The sequence below is a fragment of the Eulemur rufifrons genome, chromosome 8, assembly GCF_041146395.1.
Source record: "Eulemur rufifrons isolate Redbay chromosome 8, OSU_ERuf_1, whole genome shotgun sequence".
Taxonomy (NCBI): domain Eukaryota; kingdom Metazoa; phylum Chordata; class Mammalia; order Primates; family Lemuridae; genus Eulemur; species Eulemur rufifrons.
The window spans coordinates 35389671-35414070 of record NC_090990.1 but is presented as its reverse complement, the minus strand read 5'-3'; the positions used below and the strand labels follow the sequence as shown (position 1 = coordinate 35414070).

Below are 24400 nucleotides of genomic sequence, written 5' to 3'. Positions count from 1 at the left end.
CGTTAGGGAGTCAAATAAAAACGTCATGAAGAAAATTATAATCTGTTTTTTTCTTTTGTAGTCAAGAAATAACCAGAATTTAGTCCAAACTTTGGAAAAATAATAAAAATCTTAGAAACAAAAGGACACTCTAGGATTTAATAATGGGCCTTTTCTTTTTTCCTGAGATATAATTTTCTGTCTCTAGTTTCTCATTTTTATTAAAGACAAATTATAGTAAGACCAACTTATTTATAAAATAAATTTTAGTCTTATTATACTCAGTTTGATTATTTGCATAAAGCACAGTAAGAATAGTCATTGGCCATAGGCTTTCATTTTTAAAATTGGCTTTGCTGGAACCCCGCCCCCATTTTTTTAAGGAATGTCAGATTACTGAAAGGTCTCTTAAGCCAAGCCAAGGATTTAACTGCCTATAGATACCTGTATGAGTTGGGAAATTCCTCCTTTTTGAGATCCCAAAGTAACTTGAGATTTCTGGACTGTTAGAAAATGACATTCTTTACTTACCACAGATCAGGAAATGTTAGAGATGAGGTATCAGGTCAGTATTTTTCCCAGAGGGCTTTTATTGGCCTTATAAATTCAACCTGATTCCTCAAAGCAGTCTGGGCATATTTGAAAATATGCCATTCCAATCAAAGCCTTGGTAAAATAATCAGTATCTCTAATTCTGTCCTGGTATAAAAGAAAAATAGATTCTTATTGAACTTATACAAATAACTATATTGCCATAAAATAAGAATACTTATGAATAGTTTCCAAATTCTGGAGAAATCAAGTAGAGAGAAAAATAAATGTTTCAAATTGTTTATAGAATATGCTTGACCAATTTATTGTAAGCTATAAATAGCTCAAAAGAGGGAAAAAAGTTTTCTTGTCTTCTAGAAAACAAAACTTAAAAGAATTAGCAATGTTTTAAACAAATGGTTAAAAAATTAGTTTATTCCCATGTAATTAATTCTTGTCTTGCTTGAGGTTGGGTTAGCAAGCCTCAGGAATACATCAGTTGTTTATTATTATTATTATTATTATTATGTAAGCCAGTTTCTTTAGACTCAGGGGGCACCTAGTTGAGGTGTCTAGATGTTAAACTTGAAGCAGCTTCAGTTAAAGTGGAAGTAGCTTTCGTATAGAAAAACAAATATTAATATTTAGAACAGTTTATCATGGAGTTTGTATGTCACAAGGTGTGCTTGCAGGACCTCAGGAAAAGGTGGTGGCGTTTTGTGTTCAAATCAGAAAAATGGAAGACGAGTTTGAAAATACTATTTGGAGATTGTAGCTGGAAAAGAATTCAGGATTCAGTGTAAAGCATATGATCTCTAAAGTTTGTAGAAAACTACTTTTTGAGAAGAATTAAAGTAAAATAATAATTATGGATGACAAGAAGTCCTAGAATATCCATGGTTAAAAAGACAATTGACAAAGAAAATTTGGTTATTTTTGTGGCATATAACAATTTAATATAACCATAATTATTATTGAGAAGATATATCAAAGCATATCAGAATTTTAGGAATCTTATATAATTTTGGAACGTTTATTAGCAACATGTTTATATGAATATAACCCAAAGAAAGTTAAACACCATTTCATATTTGACAATACTTCCTGTATAATTTTAACATGCCAAATAAGCCAAATGTGTTTCTCTTAGAATTTCAGTGGCCCTAATATTTAGAAAGTTAGTTTGAGGCCAAAAAGACAATTTAAAAATTTTGATTTTTAAAAGTTTGTCAAATATCAAAGGTTTATTTTTTTATTTTTATTTTTTTTTTTTGAGACAGAGTCTCACTCTGTTGCCCGGGCTAGAGTGTGTGCCGTGGCTTCAGCCTAGCTCACAGCAACCTCAAACTCCTGGGCTCAAGCGATCCTCCTGCCTCAGCCTCCCGAGTAGCTGGGACTACAGGCATGCACCACCATGCCCGGCTAATTTTTTTTTTGTATATATATATTTTAGTTGTCCATATAATTTCTTTCTATTTTTAGTAGAGACGGGGTCTCACTCTTGCTCAGGCTGGTCTCGAACTCCTGACCTCGAGCAATCCACCCGCCTCGGCCTCCCAGAGTGCTAGGATTACAGGCGTGAGCCACCGCGCCCGGCCAAATATCAAAGGTTTAAAACACTTTTTATAAACAAGATTGTGGGTTACTATAAAAACAGTTATTTATTTAGCCAAAGTGATAATTCAAAAGATTAAAAAAAAAAGATTTTAAAAAGCAAAAACTTGTATTTTTTCCTGAAAAAAAGCCATATCCAAATATTTTTATGTTTTGTATATACAATTGTTTCTCTTATACCTAGTAGTTTTAATTACATATATTAATTATAATGTTAACTCTTAGTAACCCTTATTTTTGATAAAAAAAAATCCAAGAAGTTAAAGTAACTTTGAGCTGTTATCGGTTCCCGATTTTACTAGTATATCTAAATATCTTTAGTTTTCTATGTCATATAAAAATAAGATGTCAAAGTATACAAACTCAAACTTATGTCCAACAATTAATGTTTAGTATTCTAACTTACTTATAAATAACTCAGATTTTTTTTTTTTTTTTTTTTGGAGACAGAATCTCACTCTGTTGTTGCCCAGGCTCTAGTGCAGTAGCGTCAGCCTAGCTCACAGCAACCTCAAACTCCTGGGCTCAAGTGATCCTACTGCCTCAGCCTCCTGAGTAGCTGGGACTACAGACATGTGCCACCATGCCCAGCTAATTTTTTCTATATATTTTTAGTTGTCCAGCTAATTTCTTTCTATTTGTTTAGTAGAGACGGGGGTCTCCCTCTTGCTCAGGCTGGTTTCGAACTCCTGACCTCGAGCAATCTCCTGCCTCTGCCTCCCAGAGTGCTAGGAGTGAGCAGGCATAAGCCACCATGCCTGGCCAAACTCAGATGTTTTATGATCATCTTTAATTCAACATAATATGGCTTTAAGATTTTAAATTACTGAAAAGAATTTTGAAATTATAACACAGATATCATCTCCAATGTCCTCCTCAGTCACCTCAGGTCTTAAGTAGCCACGTGGCATCCAAGATGGCTAGGAAGGGCAGAGCCTGTGTCCTCAATTTACATACCAGGTGTACTGTTGAGTACAAAACACAAGATTCCTGGAGGATCTGATCCCTCCTGGAAAAGCCAGGAAGCAAAGCTCGAGAAGGGAAGAAGGGGCCTTATCCGGCTTGGTTGTATCTCGCAGCTGTTGGTCTAGACACTGAGAACATGTCTCCAGGCCCCACCATGGCCACCTATCCAGACACCAGAATCTAAGGACTCAAAACTAAAAATATGAGTTTGTCATTGAGAATGGAACAAGTGAAAATATATGTTTTTTTTTTTCACATGTCTGAGCCCTTTACATACAAAAAGCCTTATGTGTCTCTCATAGGTGGAAGAAGACAGTAAATTAAAGGTTGAAAAGCAGAAAAATAGGTTTTGGGGAGGAGAGAGAGTAGAAAAGGTTTGACTAGTTCACAAAAGGTGGCCTTGTTAAGCACATGAAGCCTTATGGTGACAGCCCTCAGAGAGAATAGATGGCAAATGTTTCTTCTCAGACCTTTAGAAGTAGAGACTCTTACATTTTTTCTTTAGATCAGGAAAAGGTAGTTCTGGCTGTATATGCATATTTTTTCTCATAAAAGACAGTTTTGTAGCAGTTATTTTAAAATATGTTAAAGAAATACACCTCGGGGCAAAACATTTTTAATCTCCTTAGTCTATTTTGAAGCTAAAAGTTCACATATTAAAAGCCAAACTGATAGTTTTGGAGAAATTTGGGTTAGAGGTTGTTAGAGATGGACAAAAGAGTGAGAGAGAAAGAAAGCAAACTGGGATAAGAAGGGGGAAAAAAAAACCACAAAATTTGAACATATCACCCCACATCTTCTTTAATTTCTTAGTTCTGTGAATAAATCAGTTTAGTTAGGCAGCTGTGTCCCATTCCAGGAGCTGGTATCATAGGGGAGTTTTAAACAGAAGAAAAATAAACCAAGGTCAATATTTGGGGCAACTAAAAAAAAAAAACTAATTGAGAAGGAAAACAATTGTTTAGGACCCAAGATGGAAGGAGAGGTAAAAAAAAAAAAAAAAAAAAAAAGAAGGAAATAGTTGACTCTAAATATTTCACATGTGCCATTTTTTTTTTTTTTTTTTTTGAGTCTCTTTTTACTTTAAATCATTAAGGGAGGCTGTGAGAGAATTTTGATCCCATTTGGAAAACTTGAAACACCAATTATAACATTATCTTCATTGTTTTGGAAGATTTGATGGCCTCTTTGTTTTAATTGAATGCACAGATAAACTAGAGGTCTCCTAAGATTTTATTGTGCCCGGAAAAGCTTTAAATCATTTTAGGTTAGATTTCAAACATTTACAAGAATTTTTTATAGTTTTTAAGCATGTTAGTCACTAGTGTCTCTGATGGCAGTGGATCAGAGACCATTTTCCTAGAACTGAAGTTTTGATAGCTGTGCTTACCTTTATGAGAGCAACCTCCCCAAGTGCTGTAACATGAGCATCCTCATAAACCCTTATGGACCAGCTGAATCCACCTAGGTCCCCCCAAACCCAGGACCTACAAAGCATTCCCTCTGGGGTCCAGAATGAAGGGAACCAGGAAAACTGGGGTAGCCCCACAACCCCAGGGCTAAGAAAGACATTCCCTCTGGGGTCTGGAATGGAGGGAACCAGAACTGGGGAGAACAAGGGAAGGGGTGGAGAGAAATAAAGTCTCCAAGATCTTCATCCTCAAAGCAGGAGCTCTTGGATCCAGGAGAGCTTACCTGAGTTTCTCCCAGTGAGGAAGGAAGACAAATGAGCTATCAGTGGGCTCGTGCAGACGTTGGTGTGTTGACCTCCAACCACAATGGGGGAAACTGGGGGTCCCCCTGGGTCCCTTTGTGGTTGCCACTTGTTAACTAAAAAAACATAACAATGTTTATACTCTGGAAAAAGGAGAGCTTTATGTCTCATAAAAGGTGCAACCTGTCAGGTGACCATTCCAACATGTTGGGAAGCAGAGCTCCGGCCAGTAGCCAGGCACATGTGCTTCAAAGAAGAGACAAAAGAGAATAAGGTTTTCTAATGAGCAGGGTAGTCAAACATGCATATTCAACAAGCTATAGGAGTCGTGAATATTTATGAAGGAAAATCATATGCATGTAATTGTGCTTTATCTCTCCTATCCTGTCATGGCTGGGAACTCAGTTTTAAGGTGTTTCTTGGCCCCCCTTGGCTGAGAGTGGGCTGTTCAGTTAGCAGAGGGCTTAAAATTTTATTTTTAGTTCACAAAAGAATGTATAGCTATTTTATGTAAGTGCCAAAGTCTATGGAAAGGTTTTAACCTGGTTCCTGGCACATAGCAAATGCATACTAAATGACAGCTATTATTATGAGGGAAAGGGGTTACAGACTTAGGGGTCTGCTGTCACATTGCTTGGACACCAATCCTGATGTCACCTCTTTTCTTAAGCAAGCTGTTTATAACCTCTTTCTACTTCTGTTCCACATCTGCAAAATGAGAATATTCATAGCCCCTGACTCATGGGGTTGTTGTCAGGATTAACTTAGATAAAGTGTTAGTACTTAGGAAAACACTAATAGCTGAGAAGGGGTTAAATTGCATTGCTTAAAGAAATAGAGAAGGGCTTGAAAGATAAGATATGAAGAGGTTAAAATAGTGGGACAGAAGAATAGAGAAAAAAAGAGAAACAATCTGGGGCAGAGAAAGAGGTGAGAGCAACATGGCTACCATCAGTTTTGAATCTGGCTAAAAATCTGCAAAGAACAGAATTTTATTCTATAGGCAATGGACAGTCATAGAAGAATCTCAATCAAGAAAGCAAGACAGTCATATCTGTGTGGAGGACTCAGTCTCAAGATAGGAAAAGGATGGGTTGGAGAGAAGGAGAGTGGTTGTTTGAAGTGTGAGCAAGTGAAGTATTTCTGGAAGTTGTACCTCAGCCTGGGCTAGCCTGGAGAGGACTCGGGATGGAGGACTGGGGACAGAGCCATGGAGGAGGAGTCCCTTCTCAAGCACAAGCAGGACTTTCAACAGATCTGGAGGAAGAAGAGGAGGAAGAGGGAGAGGAAGAGAAGCAGAGGTCACCATTACACTTGCCCTAGTGAAGTTATCTAAGGTGCTCAAGGGAGAGCATAGAGAAGGTAGTCAGGGTGAGTGTCACTAAGCAGGTGACATTTCAGCAAAGATTTGAAGTAAGTGAGAGAATTAGTCATTCAAATATCTGGGGGGAAAGGATTTCAGGCAGAAGGAATAACCTGTGCAAAGTCCCTGAGGCAGGAAGCATCTGGTGTATTAGAGGAACAGTGAAGAGACCAGCATCTGGCACAGAGAAGGAAGAGGGATGGTGGTAGGAGCTGAGGTCAGGGAGGTTAACCTGGCAGACCATGCTGGGGCCTGCAGCCTGTTGTAAGGACTGAGGCTTTTATGCTACCTATAACAGGCAATCGTTTGACCAGAGGAGGGACACGATCTGACTTATGTTTTAAGAGAAGCACCCTGGCTATCATGTGGAACCTGGGGGAATGGGAGGTGGAGCGGGAAGAGGTAAGAATGGAAGCAAGGAGACCCAGTAAGAGATGATTACAATACTCTGGACCTTGGTCCAAGCTCAGAATGACAGCAGTGGAAGCGGTAACGAGGTATTGGGTTCTGAATGTATTTTGAAGGTCGAGACAACAGATTAGCTGTAGGTGTGAGTGAAAGAATAGTGCGGACGCCCATGGTTTTGACCTGAGCATTTCTCTCAGCCGCACTGTGTAGATGTGCGTGTCTGTGGGTCATGTGTCTGTGGACGCTGCAGTGAGACTGCGCCACAAAAATACTTTTGACCCTCTCTGTGACTCAGTTTCTTCTTCTGTAAAGTGGGGATTATAATAGCAGTGACCTCATAGGGTTGTTGATAGCATGAATGAATTAATACATGTAAAGTGCTAAGAAGTGCTCTGGAAAACAGCAAATGCTAGGTAAGTGGCATAATCACTGCTCCTATTCCTAACTGTGTTTTGACAGGGGAGAAGCTCAGCTTGTCCTGTCTATACTGACTTTTACTTTGGGTACTGCCTAGGTGTTCTCTGATGGGGTTTGACCTGAATCGTCACTGGCTGGATCCCTCTCCATGGGCCCACCCTACCCTGCATGGGGTGAAACAGCTCATCATCCAGATGTACAATGACCCAGTAAGTACCTGGATGCCCTCAGCTGCTGGCCTACGGCTTGAACTGGGACAGGGAAGTGTTGTACTGGGAAAGTCCACTAGGAGCTGCAAATTAGTGATACATGGTCAAAACCAGGGAGGCACTAGGCCTGCTCGTCCCTGGCCTGATAGACCCAAGTACCTTCTCCTAATCCCTCTCCTCTCCCCACTCTTCCCAAACATTGGGTTCAGTTGTGGTGGTCTCATGGGATGAAGGAAATATATTGGAGCATATCCATATTTGTCAGTCCTCTTTGGTTACAAGTTAAAGAAATACAACTTGAACTAGCGTAAGCAAAATAGAGAATTTGTTAGAAGAGTACTGCGGGTCTGTGATATAACTGAGGACTATAGACTGGCCACCTCCACATGTTGGGAACATGACTGCCATATGTCACGTCCAGAGGCTCTCACCACTACAATGACCTGCCCTCATTTTCCAGCTCTAATTCCAAAAGGATTGTGATTGGCCTAGTTTGGAGGACATGTCCACCTCTCAGGATGTCAACTGTGGCCCAGAGGAAAGGAGATGTGAGGATAGGGCAGCCTCACTGGAACCGCATGGAGTTGGGGCTGGGGTGACAGATGTTCCTAGAGAAGAGGGCCTGCTGCTTCAGAAGGAAGAGGGGGAAACAGGCAGACAGAACAACAGGTGTCCACACCAAGTTCGCTCACAGGGGCAGGTTCTCGTCTGTAAGAAATAGGAGGAGACAGTGGGGTTTCACAGCTGAGAGAAAGGAGGCCAACCACAATCATTCTCTCTCTGAAAAGCTATCAGAGAAAGGGCAGGACAAACCTTTATCCAGGTAGGTGACATGGGAAGAGGTAGGCCCTATAGAGAAAAAGAGCTTTTTAAAAATTAGAGCTGCCTGAGGATGGGGGTGTGTGTGAGCTATGAGCTTTGCCTTACTAAAAGTGTTCAACTTTTAGTCAAAAATGGTGCAGAGAGGAAAATCAACTGTTTGAAAGACATTCTAGTGAAATCACACCTGAGCCCCTTCCAACTCTGATGACTGATTTTGTGACCCCTTGACTGCTGTCAGGTGACAGATGGTGATTGCTAAGACAGCAAAGTTCACAGAGTCAGGGTGCTTCAGAGATGCACCAGTGTAACTCATTCTATTTTCCCTCATTGAAGATGCCAATAAAAATATCCCGAATTAAACAGCAACATATATATCGATCAGATGGAAATGTGTGCTTAAAAACAAATTCACGTATTAGTAAATCCTTGGGTGCAATGTAGTGATCTTGGTTGCGAAACTTGTGAAATCAACCGTCATCTCGATCCTCCTATGTGACTCTTGCTTTCCTAGGCCCTTTCCTAGTCCACCTCCCGTGTCAGGGCTTGCATAGCCATAGCTTTAGGATATTTGCCTCCTTCTCTAGCTCATCCTTCTTTGTCTACTAAACAAGGTGTTAACTGTGCTCACCAATTCCCTTTACTACCCTGACCTCTCAATGCCATTCTGATCAGCTTTCCCTGCAGAGAGAAGCTGCTTCCCATGTTCTAGATAAGTATCTGTAGTCCACTGAGTTCTGCCCTCCCAGGCTTCTGTGTTGACTACAATTTCCCCGATAGAATCCTAATGCCTTCTTCTGCTACCTCCTCAAAGAGAACAAGCTCCTACATTTTTTTCTGATCTGATTGACAATAGATATTCAATAACTGTTGAGCTGAATTGGATTGAACACGGAAAATCCCATTGTGCCAAATATAATATGGTTTTTCCAGATACGGAACAGTAATTCTCAGAGAGAACAATGGGCCATGGTAAAAGAATAGACACTGGAACAAGAGGAGTGACAGGGTGGGAGCTGTTGAACAAAGAGAGAGCTGGATGGTGATGGGCAGGTGGATGGGGAGGAACACAAGGGAAGGGGGTTGGGGTTGCTAAAGAGGAAGAGGCTTCACCTCCCATTGCTATGATCAAGTAGAAGTTATTGATTTACTCACAAAGAGCTGGGCACTTGTTCATGTTGCAAAACACATTATCAGGCAAGACTGAGTTACAGAGACATTAGGAAATTATTGTGCCATGAATAGATTGATCATCAGCTGATCAGATCTTAACAAGTACACCTTGGATGCTGGGCTAGTTGTGAAAGCCATTTTCTTTCTGAAAGCCCACTCCTTTATTGCCCCAAGCAAGGGCTTAGGGCACTAATATAGGAGTCCCGCTCACCTGGGATAGGATCCCAGCTCCCTCCGTCTCTTCCTCTCTTCCCCACTCCCTCTTTACACGTCCAATCTCTTACTCCATTTTTCCTTCCTTTTTTTCCCACAAATATTAATATTTATTTATATACCTGGTTTATGTCTACCAGGCACTGCAGTTCTAATGGTAAACAAAACCCTAACACTTGCAATATAGTGGGAAAATAGGCTTTAAACAAGTAAATACTGATAAATATAGATTATAAAATGTGTCAAGGATTATCAAAAACAAAAGCATAAAGTGTGACTTACAGGTAGAGTGGTCATAAGTCTTGGTTTTCCTGGGGCAGTTCTGGTTTACACCTTTTGTTCTGAACTATTTTCTAACAGTGCCCCCTTTCACTCTGAAAAGTGTCCTGGTTTGGATGATAAATTATATGATCTCTCTAGTTAAAAGCGATGTGAAAGCACCTAGCACAGTACTGGTGTGTAGCAGACCCTCAACAAACATTATCTGAATCTGATTCAAATTTGCATCTGACTTGAGGCATCATTGTGCCCAGCTGCAAACACTGCAGTGCCCTGAGGCGTCTGCCCTAATAGCTTTAAATGCATTTCTACTCTTGACCTTTAGTGTCACATACAGAACCTTAATCACTCCAAGCTATCTGAACTGCCAGGACAACTTCTGGACTTGTTTCTAAATACTCACAGCCTCACTCCTTCAGAGGTTCGACAAGACCCTCCACCATCTGAGTGTGCTTCCTCACTGAACTCCTTCAGGCCCTGTGCTGGGTGCCAGTGCCCACCTCCACAGAATTCACAGCCCGGTGGAAACAGGCATTTGAGGACAGTAATTCTAGGTGCATTTATACAGGGAGGCACAGGAGATGGGAGTCCAACCCAGGAGGAAACACCTGAGCTGATACCTGGAGGATACTTGGGGCGGAGGGGAGAATTCGGGCAGAGGAAATAGCACATGTGTCTGCCTCGAGAGGGAGTCACACTCAGCACACTAAAAGTCATCCACTGTGGCTGGTGCTGGGGCAGACAGAAGGGCGAAGTGGGAGTCATGAGACAGGGAGCAATCTGGACTTTATTTTCATGGGAATCGGGAGCCACTGAAGGATTATAAGCAGGGGAGTTACAGAATCAGGTTTGTATTTCAGAAAGATCCCTCTGGTGCCTGTTAGGGGAATGGATTTGAAGGTCCCAGGCTAGAGGCTGGGAGACAGTTAGAGTCTGCTACTATGGGATTCAAAAGGAGGAGGAGTCTAAAGATAATAAGAAGCAAGACATGAGGGACTTGGTGACCGTGGCTGGTGGGAGAAGTAGTCTTGCCTGCTGCCCATGGTGCTGGCTTGGGCAGCAGAGTGGACGCGGCACCTTTCCTGAGATCGGAACCCAGTGTGGGGTCAAGTGATGCATCCCAATTTAGACATGCTCAGTTTGCAGTTTAGAAGTGGTATTTCCAACCTGCACTGGAAGGCTCCAGGAATGAGCCCTCTGTGTGCTTCTTCCCTGGCAACAAGAGCCTGCTGTCCTTGCGTTAGTGATGATATTGACTTCAAAGCTCACCAAACCCTTAACCCCTCTGGGGGACATTGAATGTTAAGTGATGATCTTGAAAAAGAAGTGCTTAACCTAGAGGACTACGCTGGATCTGAGATATAAAGTGTTTCATGTTCCACTGATAGCCTCCAGTGGACGGGGGGCCTTTGTTTACCAGTTGTGATTGATCATTTCCTGGGAGGAGGGTCTGGCTGATTCACCTTAGGGTCCCTAGTGCCCAGCAAGGGGCTCAGTGTAAATATTTAGCAAATGATGAAGCAAACCTAGAGCCTCTGTGACTTGGTTTTAGGAGGCTTTCCTGGTGAAAGGAGCAATGAAACACAGACCCCTCCCCAATCACATCTCTCCCTCAGAGTGTCCCCTGATTTCACTCCCATCATCTCTGTGCCCTCTTTTAATGAAGGCTCTGGTTTGGTGACAGAAACCCTCTCCTGGATTCCCCTGCAACCCACTGAGATTTTCCAAAACTCCCAGGGATAGAACCTGAAATGGCATCACTCTCTGTCATTCCCATGACACAGGTTTCTGATCATCTTCATCAACTGGTTCCATCCCCAGACTCAGTGCCTCCACATTTACCCAGCATTGAAATGAGCTCTCTGTGGCCACGAAGGGCTCGCCCAGATCCCAGATCCCTTGTCTTCCCAGTCCTTAGCCTGTCCCCACCATCCATCCACTTCTTGTTCAGGAGCTGTGCTTAGACATTTCAGTATCATTAGTGGTTGTAAAGACCAGGACAGTCAGTTCCAACTCTGCTCTACATCAAGCCCTCTCCTTCCTATTCTGATTTTAGGTCTGAGAGCACCAGAAATGGCATCACCCTTCAAGTGAGAGCTCACCCCCTGCACATGGAGTTTGGCTTTATCCATAGAGGGTGACAGTAACTTCCCATTACACAACTGGCCACACAACCAGAGTCACTCATGCACAAGGCCACAGACAGGGTTCTCCTCTCACACTCATTTAAAAAACTATGATCTTAAAAAGCTAAGCCCATTTGTGGATGGGCTTCCCAGGACCATCCATCTGCAACTTTATAGCATCTAACTATGTACTTGTAGGCACACCCAGAGAAGTGTTGGGTATAAGCTAAGTAAAAAAGCAGCATTTGCTTTAAAATCCTCAGTTAATTGAACGAATCATGCATTTCTCAATGTTGCCATGTGCAAGATCCTTGGGTAACCTCTAGGTTTACGGAAATTAATGTGACAGGTCTCAGGCCAGGAGGAGCTTACAAGCTAATGGGAAGGCCGGACTCTTATGAAATTTCAATTCCAGGTCATCAGGAATGTGTGCTAAGACAAAGAAAATACACAGTGCTTTGGAATCATGGGTCTGGGGGAGGTTAATCAAAGTGGGGGTGGGGGTGAGGGATCCAAGGAAGCATTTTTAAGGAATTTGCGTTTGGACTGAGCCTTTAGGAATGGGTACTACTTCATCAGGTGGAGAGGCTATGGTTTGGAGAAGAGGGAGTCTACAGGGAAAGGGAGGAGGCATTCCAGGAAAAGCCGAGCAATGGAATGGGGGTGGCAGAGCTCAGCAGCTGGGGCTGGTGAGCAGGGTTTATAGCAGGCAGCTGCAAGAGGCACTTGATGGGCAGGCTGAGGACACTCATGGAAAGGCTTACACACCGGGCCAACGAGTTTGGCTTCTTCCAATGGCCAATGCTCTCTTCTCACTGAAATCAAAGTCTCAGGGCCTCTTTTAAATTGATTTTTAATTTAGTTAACTATCATGACTTGAAACAAAAAATCAAGGCAATGGAACAAAATGCTGTTTGTTGGGAATATTCCAGCATGTACTCTCTCTCAATCTTGAGAATCCGAGCAGTCAGAGGAGAGTCCTCAAACACGGAGCAAAGGAGGGAGCGATCGATGAAAAGTATTTCCAGCCATTCACTTCCTCAATCTAGAAACCTTGGAGTCATTCTAAAATTTATATCCATCTGGGTCTCTCTTTCCTGCTTTAAAATCTTTCAGCATCTCCCCATTACTTCTGGGATAAAGGCCAACGTTCCCTGACACGCTATTCAAGGACATACCCTATTCATTTCTGCAGCCCCAGGACCTAGCGCAGAGCACGGCATTGCGGAGAATATTATGTTGAATGATGTGAATGAACAGATGAATAAAGAATATGCGCTGTAGAAAATCGCTAAGGCTGCAGTGTGGAGAGTGGCCCAAAGGAGGGGAGACTAAGAAGGAAGAAGAGAGACCAGTTAGGTGCTTGTTGCAAGAGTCCGGGTGAAGGGTGACGGGATCTGAACTCAAGCAGAATCCCCAGGATCTGACTGGGAAGGGGAGTGGGTTTCCTCCAGCCCTTTCCTGTACCCCCGGAGTCCCTCAGAACCCAAGCAAGGGTTGCTTTTTTGAGAGGTTTCTGTGCTCTGAGGTGATTTCCCTCTTTTCCTAGAGGAGACAGGCCCTCCTCAGCTGCTGCCTGTGTTGCTATAACAACTTGGCTGCAGCTCTTTTAGACAGATCCGTTTCCTTAAATCATTTAAGGAAAATTAGCTGCCATAACAACACGGAGCAGCTTTTAAAATAGAGCAACACAGGGCTGGATTGTTTTTTTTTTTTTTTCTTTCCTTACCTCCTGTAGTCCTCAAGATAAGCTGCTCTCTTTCTGTCAAATAAATAAATAAATTATAACACATTTACTTGACAAACAGAGCAGTTGCTGACATGGTCAAATAGCACACACTGAACCAGCACTCATTCACCCCAGCCCACAAAATGCACATGCAACATAGAAATATGCAGAAAATACATGCATTCACATAGACATAAACAGAAAATACACACACATAAAAGCATAAACATAGTAAATAAAAAACAGACACATAGACAAGTACAGAGTTAAACGTAATCACACAAACATATGTACACACACACACAGAGCCAGGCACGGTGTCACCATTTAAATTAAGATGGAAGGAAGTGGTCCATGAGGTCTGTCCTTAGGCTAAGCAGGGATTTCACTGGGTCACCAGACTAGAAGGCCCTGAGATGGCAAGAACTAGAACCTCACTAGAACCAAGGGGCACCTACATGTTCACACCTGACAGTGTTCCAGGTCCATGGGCTGGGAGAAGCGCCCTGCTGTGGAAGGGGTAACAATAGTTTGGGGAGGGTGAGAAGTAGAGGATACCCTCACATACCCCACATACGCACTCAGGGGTAAACTAGGACAACAGGAGGCCACAGCCGTGGCATTTTGGGTGAGATAATTCTTGACTCCCTAAGGCAGGATGTTTATCACCCCTAGGAAGAGGCAGTACCCCCCTTGTTGAAAATCACATCCCTAGGGCATTTGCAGACTATCACATTGAGGCCTTTGGAACCTCTGGAAACTGGACTGTGGGTCCCCAAACTGTTGTTCCATCCCCGTGTCTATGACTTTGTTATCCCAGAGGTTCCCTGCAGGCAGCTAAAACTGTGCGGGCTTTTTTGTGTGTGCAGCAGCAAGAGAGGCTGGGAGCACTGACTCCTCCACCCGAGTGGCTGAACCACTCATTTGCTTGGAGCTCTTAGGCAAGTCTCTTCCCCTCTCTGGGCCTTTAATCACACACACACACACACACACACACACACACACTCACACCCTGTCAATACATTGCAGGGGTTGCAGGATGATCTCCCAAGGGCAGCTCGACAGTCTGTGTCGTCTTGGAGTTGTCTGCTGGGTACAGTGCATGACCCACTGATGGCCATGATTTCCACAAGACACAAAATCCTGGCTGCTGCCAGAGAAGGACAGCCTATGAAGGTGCTTAGCACAAAGCAGATACTCCATGAATGTTAGTTTCCAAAGCTTCAGTATGCCCACCTGCTAAAAGGGAAGAACAATCCCTGACCGGCCTACCTCACTAGCTGTAGAGCAAGATCTGCCTGTGTATGTGAACGTAAAGTGTTTTGTGAAGGTGAGGAAGCATTATTGCCCTGGTGCAGGGTGGAGAGGACTGTCCTTTGAAATGTGCAGACTACAGCCAGCTGCTAGAGGTTTCTGAGGGATCCATGCACCCCTCCACCACCACAGAGCACCACTTAGTTCTGCTCAAATATCTTCCCACCCCTACCAACATGGCCCAGGAAATCAGTAAATAGCCACCAAGGGGAAAGGTTCAATATGGGAATAAAGACTTGAAGTAAATGTAATATTGTACAGAGGGCTCTGAGAACATGGGGTGCTTTGAGTTCATGAAATTTTTACAGTTTTTCCTACAACAGTTTGAGACACTTTATGAAACTTTAAGGAATTTTAAGAGAAATCATTATTTTTCTAAAGGGCAGCTTCTCCCACCTGTGATAAAAGACATGATTTTCTAACTCCCCAGATTTTAACTTTGACTCTCTGGCAGAAAACAGGGTAGAGAGATGTATCTCTCGCTTCAGAGTAATATTCTTGTCAAGTCGGTTGGTCCCTTCAATTTTTCTAACATCTTTTCACCCTGAAGGATTCTGGAAACCTCTCAATGACTCACTAGATACAGATTGTTTCATATGAATGGAGATCAGCAAAGTTTCTAGAAGGTTCTCTCTGAGTCAGTTCCATTAAACTCCCTATGCCTCAGTTTCCCTATCTATAAATTGGGTTCCCATATTGAACCTTTCCCCCCTGTGGCTCTTTACTGATTCCCTGGGCCATGTTGGTAGGGGTGGGAAGATATTTGAGCAGAGCTAAGTGTGTGCTCTGTGGTGGGGGTCGGGGGTGTGTGTATCCCTCATGATACCTCGAGCAGCTGGCTGCAGTCTGCACATTTCAGCACGGCTAGGCCCATCTCCTTGGATTTCCGTCAGGATTAGACACTATGCACATAAATAACCATTAATAGTTGCTACGTCAGACATGCAGCTGTTATTACTTTATGCGTCCGGCTATCACCTCACTTACCTCACTGTTCCCATGGCCTCAGCTCCCACTCACCGTCACAGCCTGCGAGCCCACTCAGGGTTTGGACTTTACCTTAGTCATTTCCATATCCCCAACACCCAGTGCAGAGCACAGGCCCTCAGATGTGCACTGTGACGGAGAGAAGAAAGGCAGGCAGGAAAGAAGAAAACCACTCATTAAAACCTGGGATTAACATCTGAACGGGGTTCTGAAAAATGGATAGGAATTTGCTGCGGAAAGAGGAGGAAAAGTGTTCCAAGCCAAGAGACACTCTCAAAATGTTCTGCATTCTTCAGATCCCACCTCCAAGCCCATCCTCTCCAAGTTTCCCCCACACACTTTGTCCCACAGTGCGCCCTCATTTCTTTGTTCTGCAAACTCCTCTAGCACAAAGGATCCTCCTTCACCTCCCTGCTGCCCTGGGCAGGGCCGAAGGCTCACGGGTAGCTCAGAGAGACCCACTGGAGCAGTTGATTGATTAAAATGCAGCCTCTCTAGAAGGGTAATTGTTCAGATTGCCACAGGCCTCCCCCAGAGCTGGATACAGCCCTTGGTTAAAGTGCACATCCTGCAGTGTTTTAGTGATGGTTTTCCTCTCTGCTTGTCAGAGATCTAAGTTGTGTCTTTTTCATCTTGTTTCTCCATCGCCTGACAGAGTGCAACACTTAGGTACTAGATGAGTGTTTGGGGAAATCTCGGTAGCTCACTCATCTGACCCATGGTTCCCCAGCAAGATGGCACTGAGACATCTGAAGGAACCCTTTGCACCCCCCACTTTCACATCTCCGTGATTCTCACTCACTGCATTGCATTTCCATTAACTCATCTTCTCTGTTTCATTTTTGCCCCTGCTGATCTCCTGTCACAAAGAGCTCCCATGTTAAGAAACCTTTTCTCAAGCTCACAAATTTGGACATTCTAGAGCATTAGAATCCAGCCGCAAAGGATCTCCGTCACAAGCCCACAGATTCTAAAATCTTTCTCCTCACTCCCTGCCTGCTACCAACATCTATTTCATTTACCCTGGCTTTGAAGTCAGACCAAGTTTGGTCCTCATTTTCTCTATCCCATGGTCACCCAATTATCCAGGCCACAATGAGCTAAAAAGGAGTCTCTGTGGGCAGCCTGACACTCCTAGAATAACCTCTGATCAATTACCTAACCACTGCAGTTTCCGTCCAGGTCATTTCTGCCAGGAACTTCTCCAGATAACCACCCCCCACCAACCATTTCTCATCCCTCCAGTATACTCCTCTCCTTCCGTGCCCCTGTCTGAGCAGACTGGGATCTGCATACAGCCTGCTACCCCGTTAGGGACTCAGCTGAGCAGTCCTATAACAGATAAAGGTTACATTTTAGGGTGTTTTGTGTTCAATATGTGTGGAACTTTTCTGAGAGTTATTTTTGGTTGTTGCTGTTGGGAGGCTCTCGAGCCTAGGAAGAATTCATGCTGGTACATCAAATAGCATATTGCACTTCAGAAATTGGCCTTAGCCATGGGAAATCAAGTAAGCCAGATGCCTAATTAGTCCATTATTTACCGTGTTGGAAAGAGCTGAATTCTGATGAAAGGGACTAGACTAATCACTGCTTCCAGCAAGAACTGAACTGTTTAACCTTTTATTAGGAAATTACCCCCGTTCTCCCAAGTATTAATGCCCATCTCCAAAGCCCTGTACTGGTCCCAAGTGTCTGGCCGTGAGAAGTCTTATCAGTCTGGGCACGGCCTGACCTTCTGGCCAATGACCGTGAACGCTCTCCCACTCAGCAAATCATTCTGGCTTCCATTGCTTGCTTTCACTTCAAGGATAATCTTCCCTGTGCAGTAATCTTCAAAAGAAAAAAGCCATTCATTTACCCACTCCACAAACATTTCTTGGGTGCAGGCAATGAGCACTGGAAGACAAAGACAAATGAGAAACAGTCCCTCCCCTCAAGGAGCTGAAGATCTAGACTAGAGCAGTGATTTTCACACAGTTTTTAAAAAAATTGCAAGTGGTCCGAGGAACCCCCTCACTTGGGGCTCCTCTCCATTTTGACCAGAACAGTATCAATTGGTGGTTAAGAGCTCAGGCTCAGGCCTGGGTTTAAATCTTAACCCTCAATAACTTTGCTCCTTTAACCTTTATAAGCTTCAGTTTCTTTGTTTGTCAGAAGTTTCTGTGAGGATGAAATGAAGTGAAGCATGCAACTTGCTTAAGGCACTGTCCAGGCACATATGTTCTCAAAAATTGGTCACTTATTAGCATAAGGGATATATTTAAATAAAAGATTCCTTGGACATAAAAAGTTGTAAACCCCTGGTCTGGAGCTCCAGACACATAAAACAATGATTACAGCACAGGGTGGTGAGGGTTATGATAGACAAAGGCTCTGAGTGCCATGTGGGTAAAGCAGGGTCATCTGAACCAGACTCAGGTCAGGCAAGGCTTCCTGGGGGCAGTAACCTCTGAGATAAGTTGTAAAGCAAGAGTAGGAGCTGTTTAGACAGGCAGGGAGGAAAGTGTGTGTGAGGACGAAGGTACCAGGCAGGTGAGTATTCGCAGGGAATTACAAGGAGTTTGGTTTGCTGGACCGAGGGGAGCATGCGCAGAAAGGGCAGGAGGCAAGGCTAGGTGGCAGAGGCCAGGCATACAGTGCCCTGTGGGCCACCCCAGGAAGCTCGGGCTTGATCCAGGAAGCCCGGGCTTGATCCAGGAAGCCATGAAGCACTACACTTCAGGGTGCAGAAAGACACAGAATTCAGAAAAGAGAGGGAAAGAAATGTTACTGTGAGTTTCTGGGATTTAAAATATACTGTTGTGTTTGTATTTTTGAGCCAGCAATTGCAGTACTAGAAAGCTAGACTAAAAAAACAATCTGAAGTGCGAATAAGGATTTATGCAAAAAAAGTCCACAGAATCATTATTTATAAATAGTGAAAAACCGAGAAAAATCTAAATGCCTAGCAGTGGGAAACTGATTAAGTGAATCATGATACATTCATATAATGGATGTTTATGAAGAGTTTATATTATTGCAGAAATGCTTATGCTATAATTTTAAATGAAAAAAGCAGAAGACAAAGTTGCATATGTATTATATGTTAAGACATATATAACAACTAGGTTGAAAACACACACAAAAAGAATGGATGTAAACTAGCTGTTAGCAGTGATATTTCTGGGTACTAAGGTGTTTTTTTTCCCCTGCTTTTTTATATTTCTCAACAATTTTCCACAAGTATATGCTAATTTTATAACTAGAAAAGAAATTATGGAAGGAGGAAGGGACTGCCCAGATATGAGGAGGGGCCTTATTTTATTTTATAAAATAGAACTCATCAGAGTCAGTTGCTTGGTTCTAGGTCAATCATAAGAACGTAAGAGCCTCATGAAACCATCCCCATCATAGAAAAAGACTGGGATCAATACTCATCTATTCACCCATCTGTCTAGCTAGCCATCCTTCTATTCTTTCATCCATCCACTCATTGTATCTCCACTCCTCTCTGTTGAAAACTCCTATCCCAGAGGGCCTTCTATATTCTCCTTCCATTCTGGGAAGCCTTTCAACTCTTCATCCTCTTTGTAAGTATAATAGGGAATTTCCTCATCTCTTCCCTAGAGCACACCTCAAATTTTGCCCTTCCTTCCTCCGTTGGTCCTTGTTAGCCTGCTAAATCTTTGAACTTCCAGCACTGCCCCACCAGCCAGAAGGACTGGAGGGAAACTCTGTAATCTTCTAGGGATTAAGAGCAAGGACTCTGGAGTCAAAAATTGCCTCCAGCCTCCACTCCTGGCTCTACCGGCCCCCTCATCCCTCTGAACCTCTGTGGCCTCATCTGTGAAATGGGGTAGTACCATATCCTCCAAGAGGTGTTGTGAGGATTAAAAAAACACTGCATAAAAAGCAGTTAGCACTTATATAGTGTGGTATTTTGTAAGGCTGGTAAATTGCAAGCATTCAATAAATGTTAGCGTTTGCTCTTATAAGCTCAAACCTAGTAATATACAATAGCTACTATTTCAATGTTAATTTCACAAAGGAGTCTTTCGAATAGTACATTATCACCATCTTTAAACTGTAGCATTTTAAGAACAGCTATAGCTCTGATTATTGAAATATTAATAGCGGTGCAACTAGGTCTTAAAAGACAGACTGGGAGCAAGTCCCAGCATTTAGCTCAGCTGTTCCGACCACTCCCAACCCCCTCGTTGACAGAGCCTTTCTTCAGCTGTGCTAATCCCTTTAATTGGGTTACAATCAGCTCAATTCCAGGAGCCTTTCTCCGATTTTCCAGCGTTTGTCTGTTCCAATCCATTCTGAGTGGATTTTACAGTTTAACCTTGGGGAGGGCAAGCGGATTGCCTTCTTTCCTAGGGTTTGGGTATGCGTGCACGTGTGTGTCGGGGGCAACTCCCTACAATCCCTAAGGGCTGACAACAGCACGGATGGTTCTAAAATGAGTATCAGTGGATGTGATCCTCCAGAGCGCCCAGAGGCGATTTCGGGTACCTGGAGCGGCTTGGGGCGGGGCTTCGCTCCCGAAGGCTGGAGGCGGAGTTTGTACGCTGATTGGCAGCTAAGGCCAATCAATCTCCCCTCTACAGAACAGCCGCTCTCACTGGCTGCCTAGAGGGCACGTCAAGGCCAAAACTCCTGGCAACACCTGTGCAGACTCAGCAGTCCGGAGAGTTGACTTACTCAGGCTCCTAGTTACAAGAGGACAGTTTCTTTCCTGTTAGAGTTTAGCTCCACGTTATGACCTTGAAAGATCCTCCAATTGCTAAGGCATATTCTTTAACAGACACCTTTGCTATGTGACTGTCCGGACCTTCTGGCACGCATGGGGCAAATGAAAGCAGCTCTTCAGGACCCTGCAGGGGAAAAGGGGGTAGGTGCTGATATTTATTGAGCGTATCTTAAGTACCAGGCATTGTCTCATCTAGTCCATGTAATAGCCTTTTGAAATGGGCATTATCACTCCCATTTCGCAGGTAAGGAAACTAAGGCTCAAAGTGAATGTTTCTTCCCCGAGCCTAATCTCTCCTGGTACATGTATTTATCATTTCACATCACACTGATCTGTTTATGTGCTTGTTTACTCAACTGTAAACTCCTTGAGGGATAAAACTCTGTCTCCAACACCTCTGCATTCCCTTGCACAGAGCATAGTGCCTAATATATCAGTAAAATGTCAGTTGAATGAAGGAACAAATGAAAAGCAGTTAGAACCTGCGAGGTCACACAGCTGGCAATAGCAGAACCTGAACTGGAAGGCAGATCTGCCGATTCTAAGGCCCGTTACCCCGTGAGCACACTCCCCGAGGGGCAAAGAAGCCAGGCAGAGGCTCAGCATTTCTCAGCAGTATCCTGTTTTACCTTTAAAAGACATGTAAATGGCCAACCTAGGAAGGGGGAATTCTATTGATTTAGCTTTTTCTTGAGTATGATGACATCTTTTAAGAGCAAAAATTCGGAATTATCCCCATTATCTTTAGGTTAAATTGACCTTATAAATAGATATCCCAGGTTTATTCCATTACCCTGGGCACCCCACTGCTCTCCCCACCATTTTGTAAGGAACACTTTGGTTTCAAAAGTCCAGAATGAACTCCATACATTGAACATGCCAGCAAAATTAAGATGTGGGGTTTTAAATGGGGGTGGCTAATATTAATACAGTCAAGAGGTTTTGACCTAAGGATGTCTCCTTTTTAGCCAGAGGTTGTGGTCCCAGCCTGAGGATGTACACATCCCCAGCTTCTAACTTGGCCACTTCTGAGTTTGCATGAATAACTTAATTCTGGCCTTGGGGCAGGGGGTCTCAGACTTCTTTTTGCCCTATGTGGAGCCGGAAAACTTCAGAGCAGGACGAAGTGAAGAGGTGCACCAAACTGACCCTCCATATAGAGGGAACATACAGAGAGAACGCTTCAGCCTAGGGCAGGGACATGGCTTGCCCAAGGTCACACAGCGAGACTGAACTGTAGAGCCGGGACTCAAACTCAGGCCCCGTGATTTCCGTGGGACTTGGAGCACATGCACTCTAGGCCCTGGGGATGAATTGCTAGCACATGGGTCTTGTCATAACTATGTTCTCTAATTTGTCACAGAGATACATAGTTTTCAGAGCATACCTTCATTTGACCTTTACTGCAACATTGTAAGGTAGGGGTTATTGTTTTGTTTTACAGATAGGGAAACTAAAGCCTAAAGTTATTAAGTAATTTTCCCAAGAGACAGAGTCAGGATTCAATCTTAGTTCTTCTGCCTCCAGATGGCCCAGGGCTGAGCACACAAACTGAAGAATCAAGGAAGAGGGGAGTGGGAGAAGCAAGGCAGAAGGTCCCCTCCCAGACCACCATGCCTTTCCCAAATGTCTCCAAGGGATGGACAGGTGGGGCAGAGCAAGATGTGAGAGAGGAATAGGATACTCAGGGTCCAAGCCATGGTCAGGGTCAATGCCAGGCCAGAAGAGCAATAGTGGCAGATGTAAGGCCACAGTAGTGAAATCCTGAAGAACAAGGCACCACCCAGTGTGTTGTATTGGGTAGGTCAGAGAAATCCACATGGGCATGTGGTAGGAGGGGTGCCCTTAGGACAAAAGATATCACGTGAGCAAAGGCATGTAGGAAGAGAATAGCAGGAAGCAGGTGGGTCTCACTGGTGTAGAGAGTCCCTTTGGGGAAGGAATGAATTAAAAAAAGAAAAGTCCTCAGAGTCTAAAGGGCCTCAGAATACCTCACTGCTGAGATATTTGCATTGCATCGTTTTGGCCAAGGGAACCGTTGGAGGTTTGTGGCAGGGAAAGGGCAGAATGACAAGCATTAGCTCTGATTATGCAATCAGCACCAGTGTTTAGACCTCAGAATGGTGACCCCTTTAATCTGACAGTCTGCTTTGGTATAATTTGTTAAAAATGACAAAATGTCTCATTTTGCTGCAGTTCATTTTGACCTTTCTTAATATTAGAAAGTTAATTTCAGAAGGGAAATAAATGTATTAGTGTTGTCACAGTCATAAAAAGATGAATTTTGTTCTGTCAAGCTATTTCTTTGAATGAATCCATCATGCTGTAAAATGGTTGCTTTCCAACACTCAGCGTCTTCGAGCTCCCTCCTTCTCTCCCTCCCGCCCCTTTTCCCTCTTTCTTTCCTCTCTCTCTTCTCTTTCCCCATCCCTCACTCCTTTCAGCTGCTAGCACCTCTACTGTGATGTGCTCTGGAGATACAGCAGCAAAAGACAGGCCCCTGCTCTAAGGCAACCCTCACTCTAGTGGGAAAGGCAGAAAAGGAAACCAGCCATCGTAGGTGTGTCTGGTGCCACAGGAGAAGGAAGAGCCAAGTAGGGAGGGAGCACATAGAAGGAGCTGTTCCGCCTGCAGAGGCAAAAGATTCCTTTAAGTTTGGAAACTGTGCCCTACAGTAGGACTTGGGTTAAGACTCTTGATAAGGAGAAAAGATACTAAGTAGGATTTTGAAGGTTTGGGTTCTGCTCTCATCTCAGGTGGTCAGATAGTAGTTAACTAGATACTGAGCATTGAGACCATAGTAAGGATTTCACATATATTATTTCACTCAACCCTCACATCTTTGTCAAGTTAGTGTTATTATTCCCATTTTCTCAAAAGAGGAATATGAGGCTCAGAGACATGAGATAATTTGGGCCACCTGGGTTGTAAATGTTACACGCAGAGTTGACTTGAAAATCAGGGTGGCTTGCAATGCATTGTGTTCCTCTCCAGCTAGCTATAGAGAATTATTCTTTATTATACTAATGGTGAACTATTATGAACCACACTATACCAGTTATGCTAACTGGTTGTGTGACCCTGGAAAACCCAGCTCTTTTCTCACTCTGGATCTGTTTTTCATTAATTCAATGAAGAAGTTAGACCAGCTCTGGCCTTCTCTGGTTATAGAGAACTCCCAAGATCTGAAGGCATAGTGTAAGCCAGTGCTTCTCAAACTTTAATGTGCAGGAATAACTGGGTATTTTATTAAAATTCAAGTCCTGATTAGTAGGTCTGGAGTGGGGTCCTGAGAATCTGCATTTCTGACAAGCTGCCAGGTGATGCTGATGTTGCCAGTTCAAGGACCCTGCTATTGTTTGAATGTATGTGTCCCTCTGAAACTCTTATGTTGAAACTGAATGCCTAATGCAACAGTATTAAGAGCTGGCCCTTTAGGAGGTGATTAAGTCTCGAGGGCTCCTCCCTCATGGATGGGATCAGTGCCTTATAAAATAGATTGAAGGAACTAGCTAGAACATTTTGCCCTTTTGCCCTTTTATTTCTTCCACCATATGAGGACACAGCATTCACGATGCCATCTTGGAAGCAGACCCCAAGCCATCATCAGACACTGATGGTGCCTTGATATTGGACTTCTAGCCTCCAGAACTGTAAGAAACAAATTTCTATTACTTATAAGTTATTCAGTCTCAGGTATTTTGTTATAGCAGTACAGACTAAGACTCCTTTTTTTTTTTTTTTTGAGACAGGGTCTCACTCTGTTGCTGCCTAGGCTACAGTGCAGTGGTGCCATCATAGCTCACTGCAACCTCAAACTCTTG

General features: G+C 43.4%; 1 protein-coding gene across 3 annotated transcripts in view; it reads left to right on the top strand.

The window, feature by feature from the left end:
• AGBL4 (AGBL carboxypeptidase 4) overlaps positions 1-24400 on the top strand; it is a 1250690-nt gene that overhangs the window by 1147856 nt on the left and 78434 nt on the right. For all 3 annotated transcript variants that reach the window (XM_069477908.1, XM_069477907.1, XM_069477909.1), the window contains one exon: positions 7090-7201. In XM_069477908.1, the coding sequence (XP_069334009.1) occupies positions 7090-7201 (112 nt within the window). The remainder of the gene's footprint in view (positions 1-7089; positions 7202-24400) is intronic.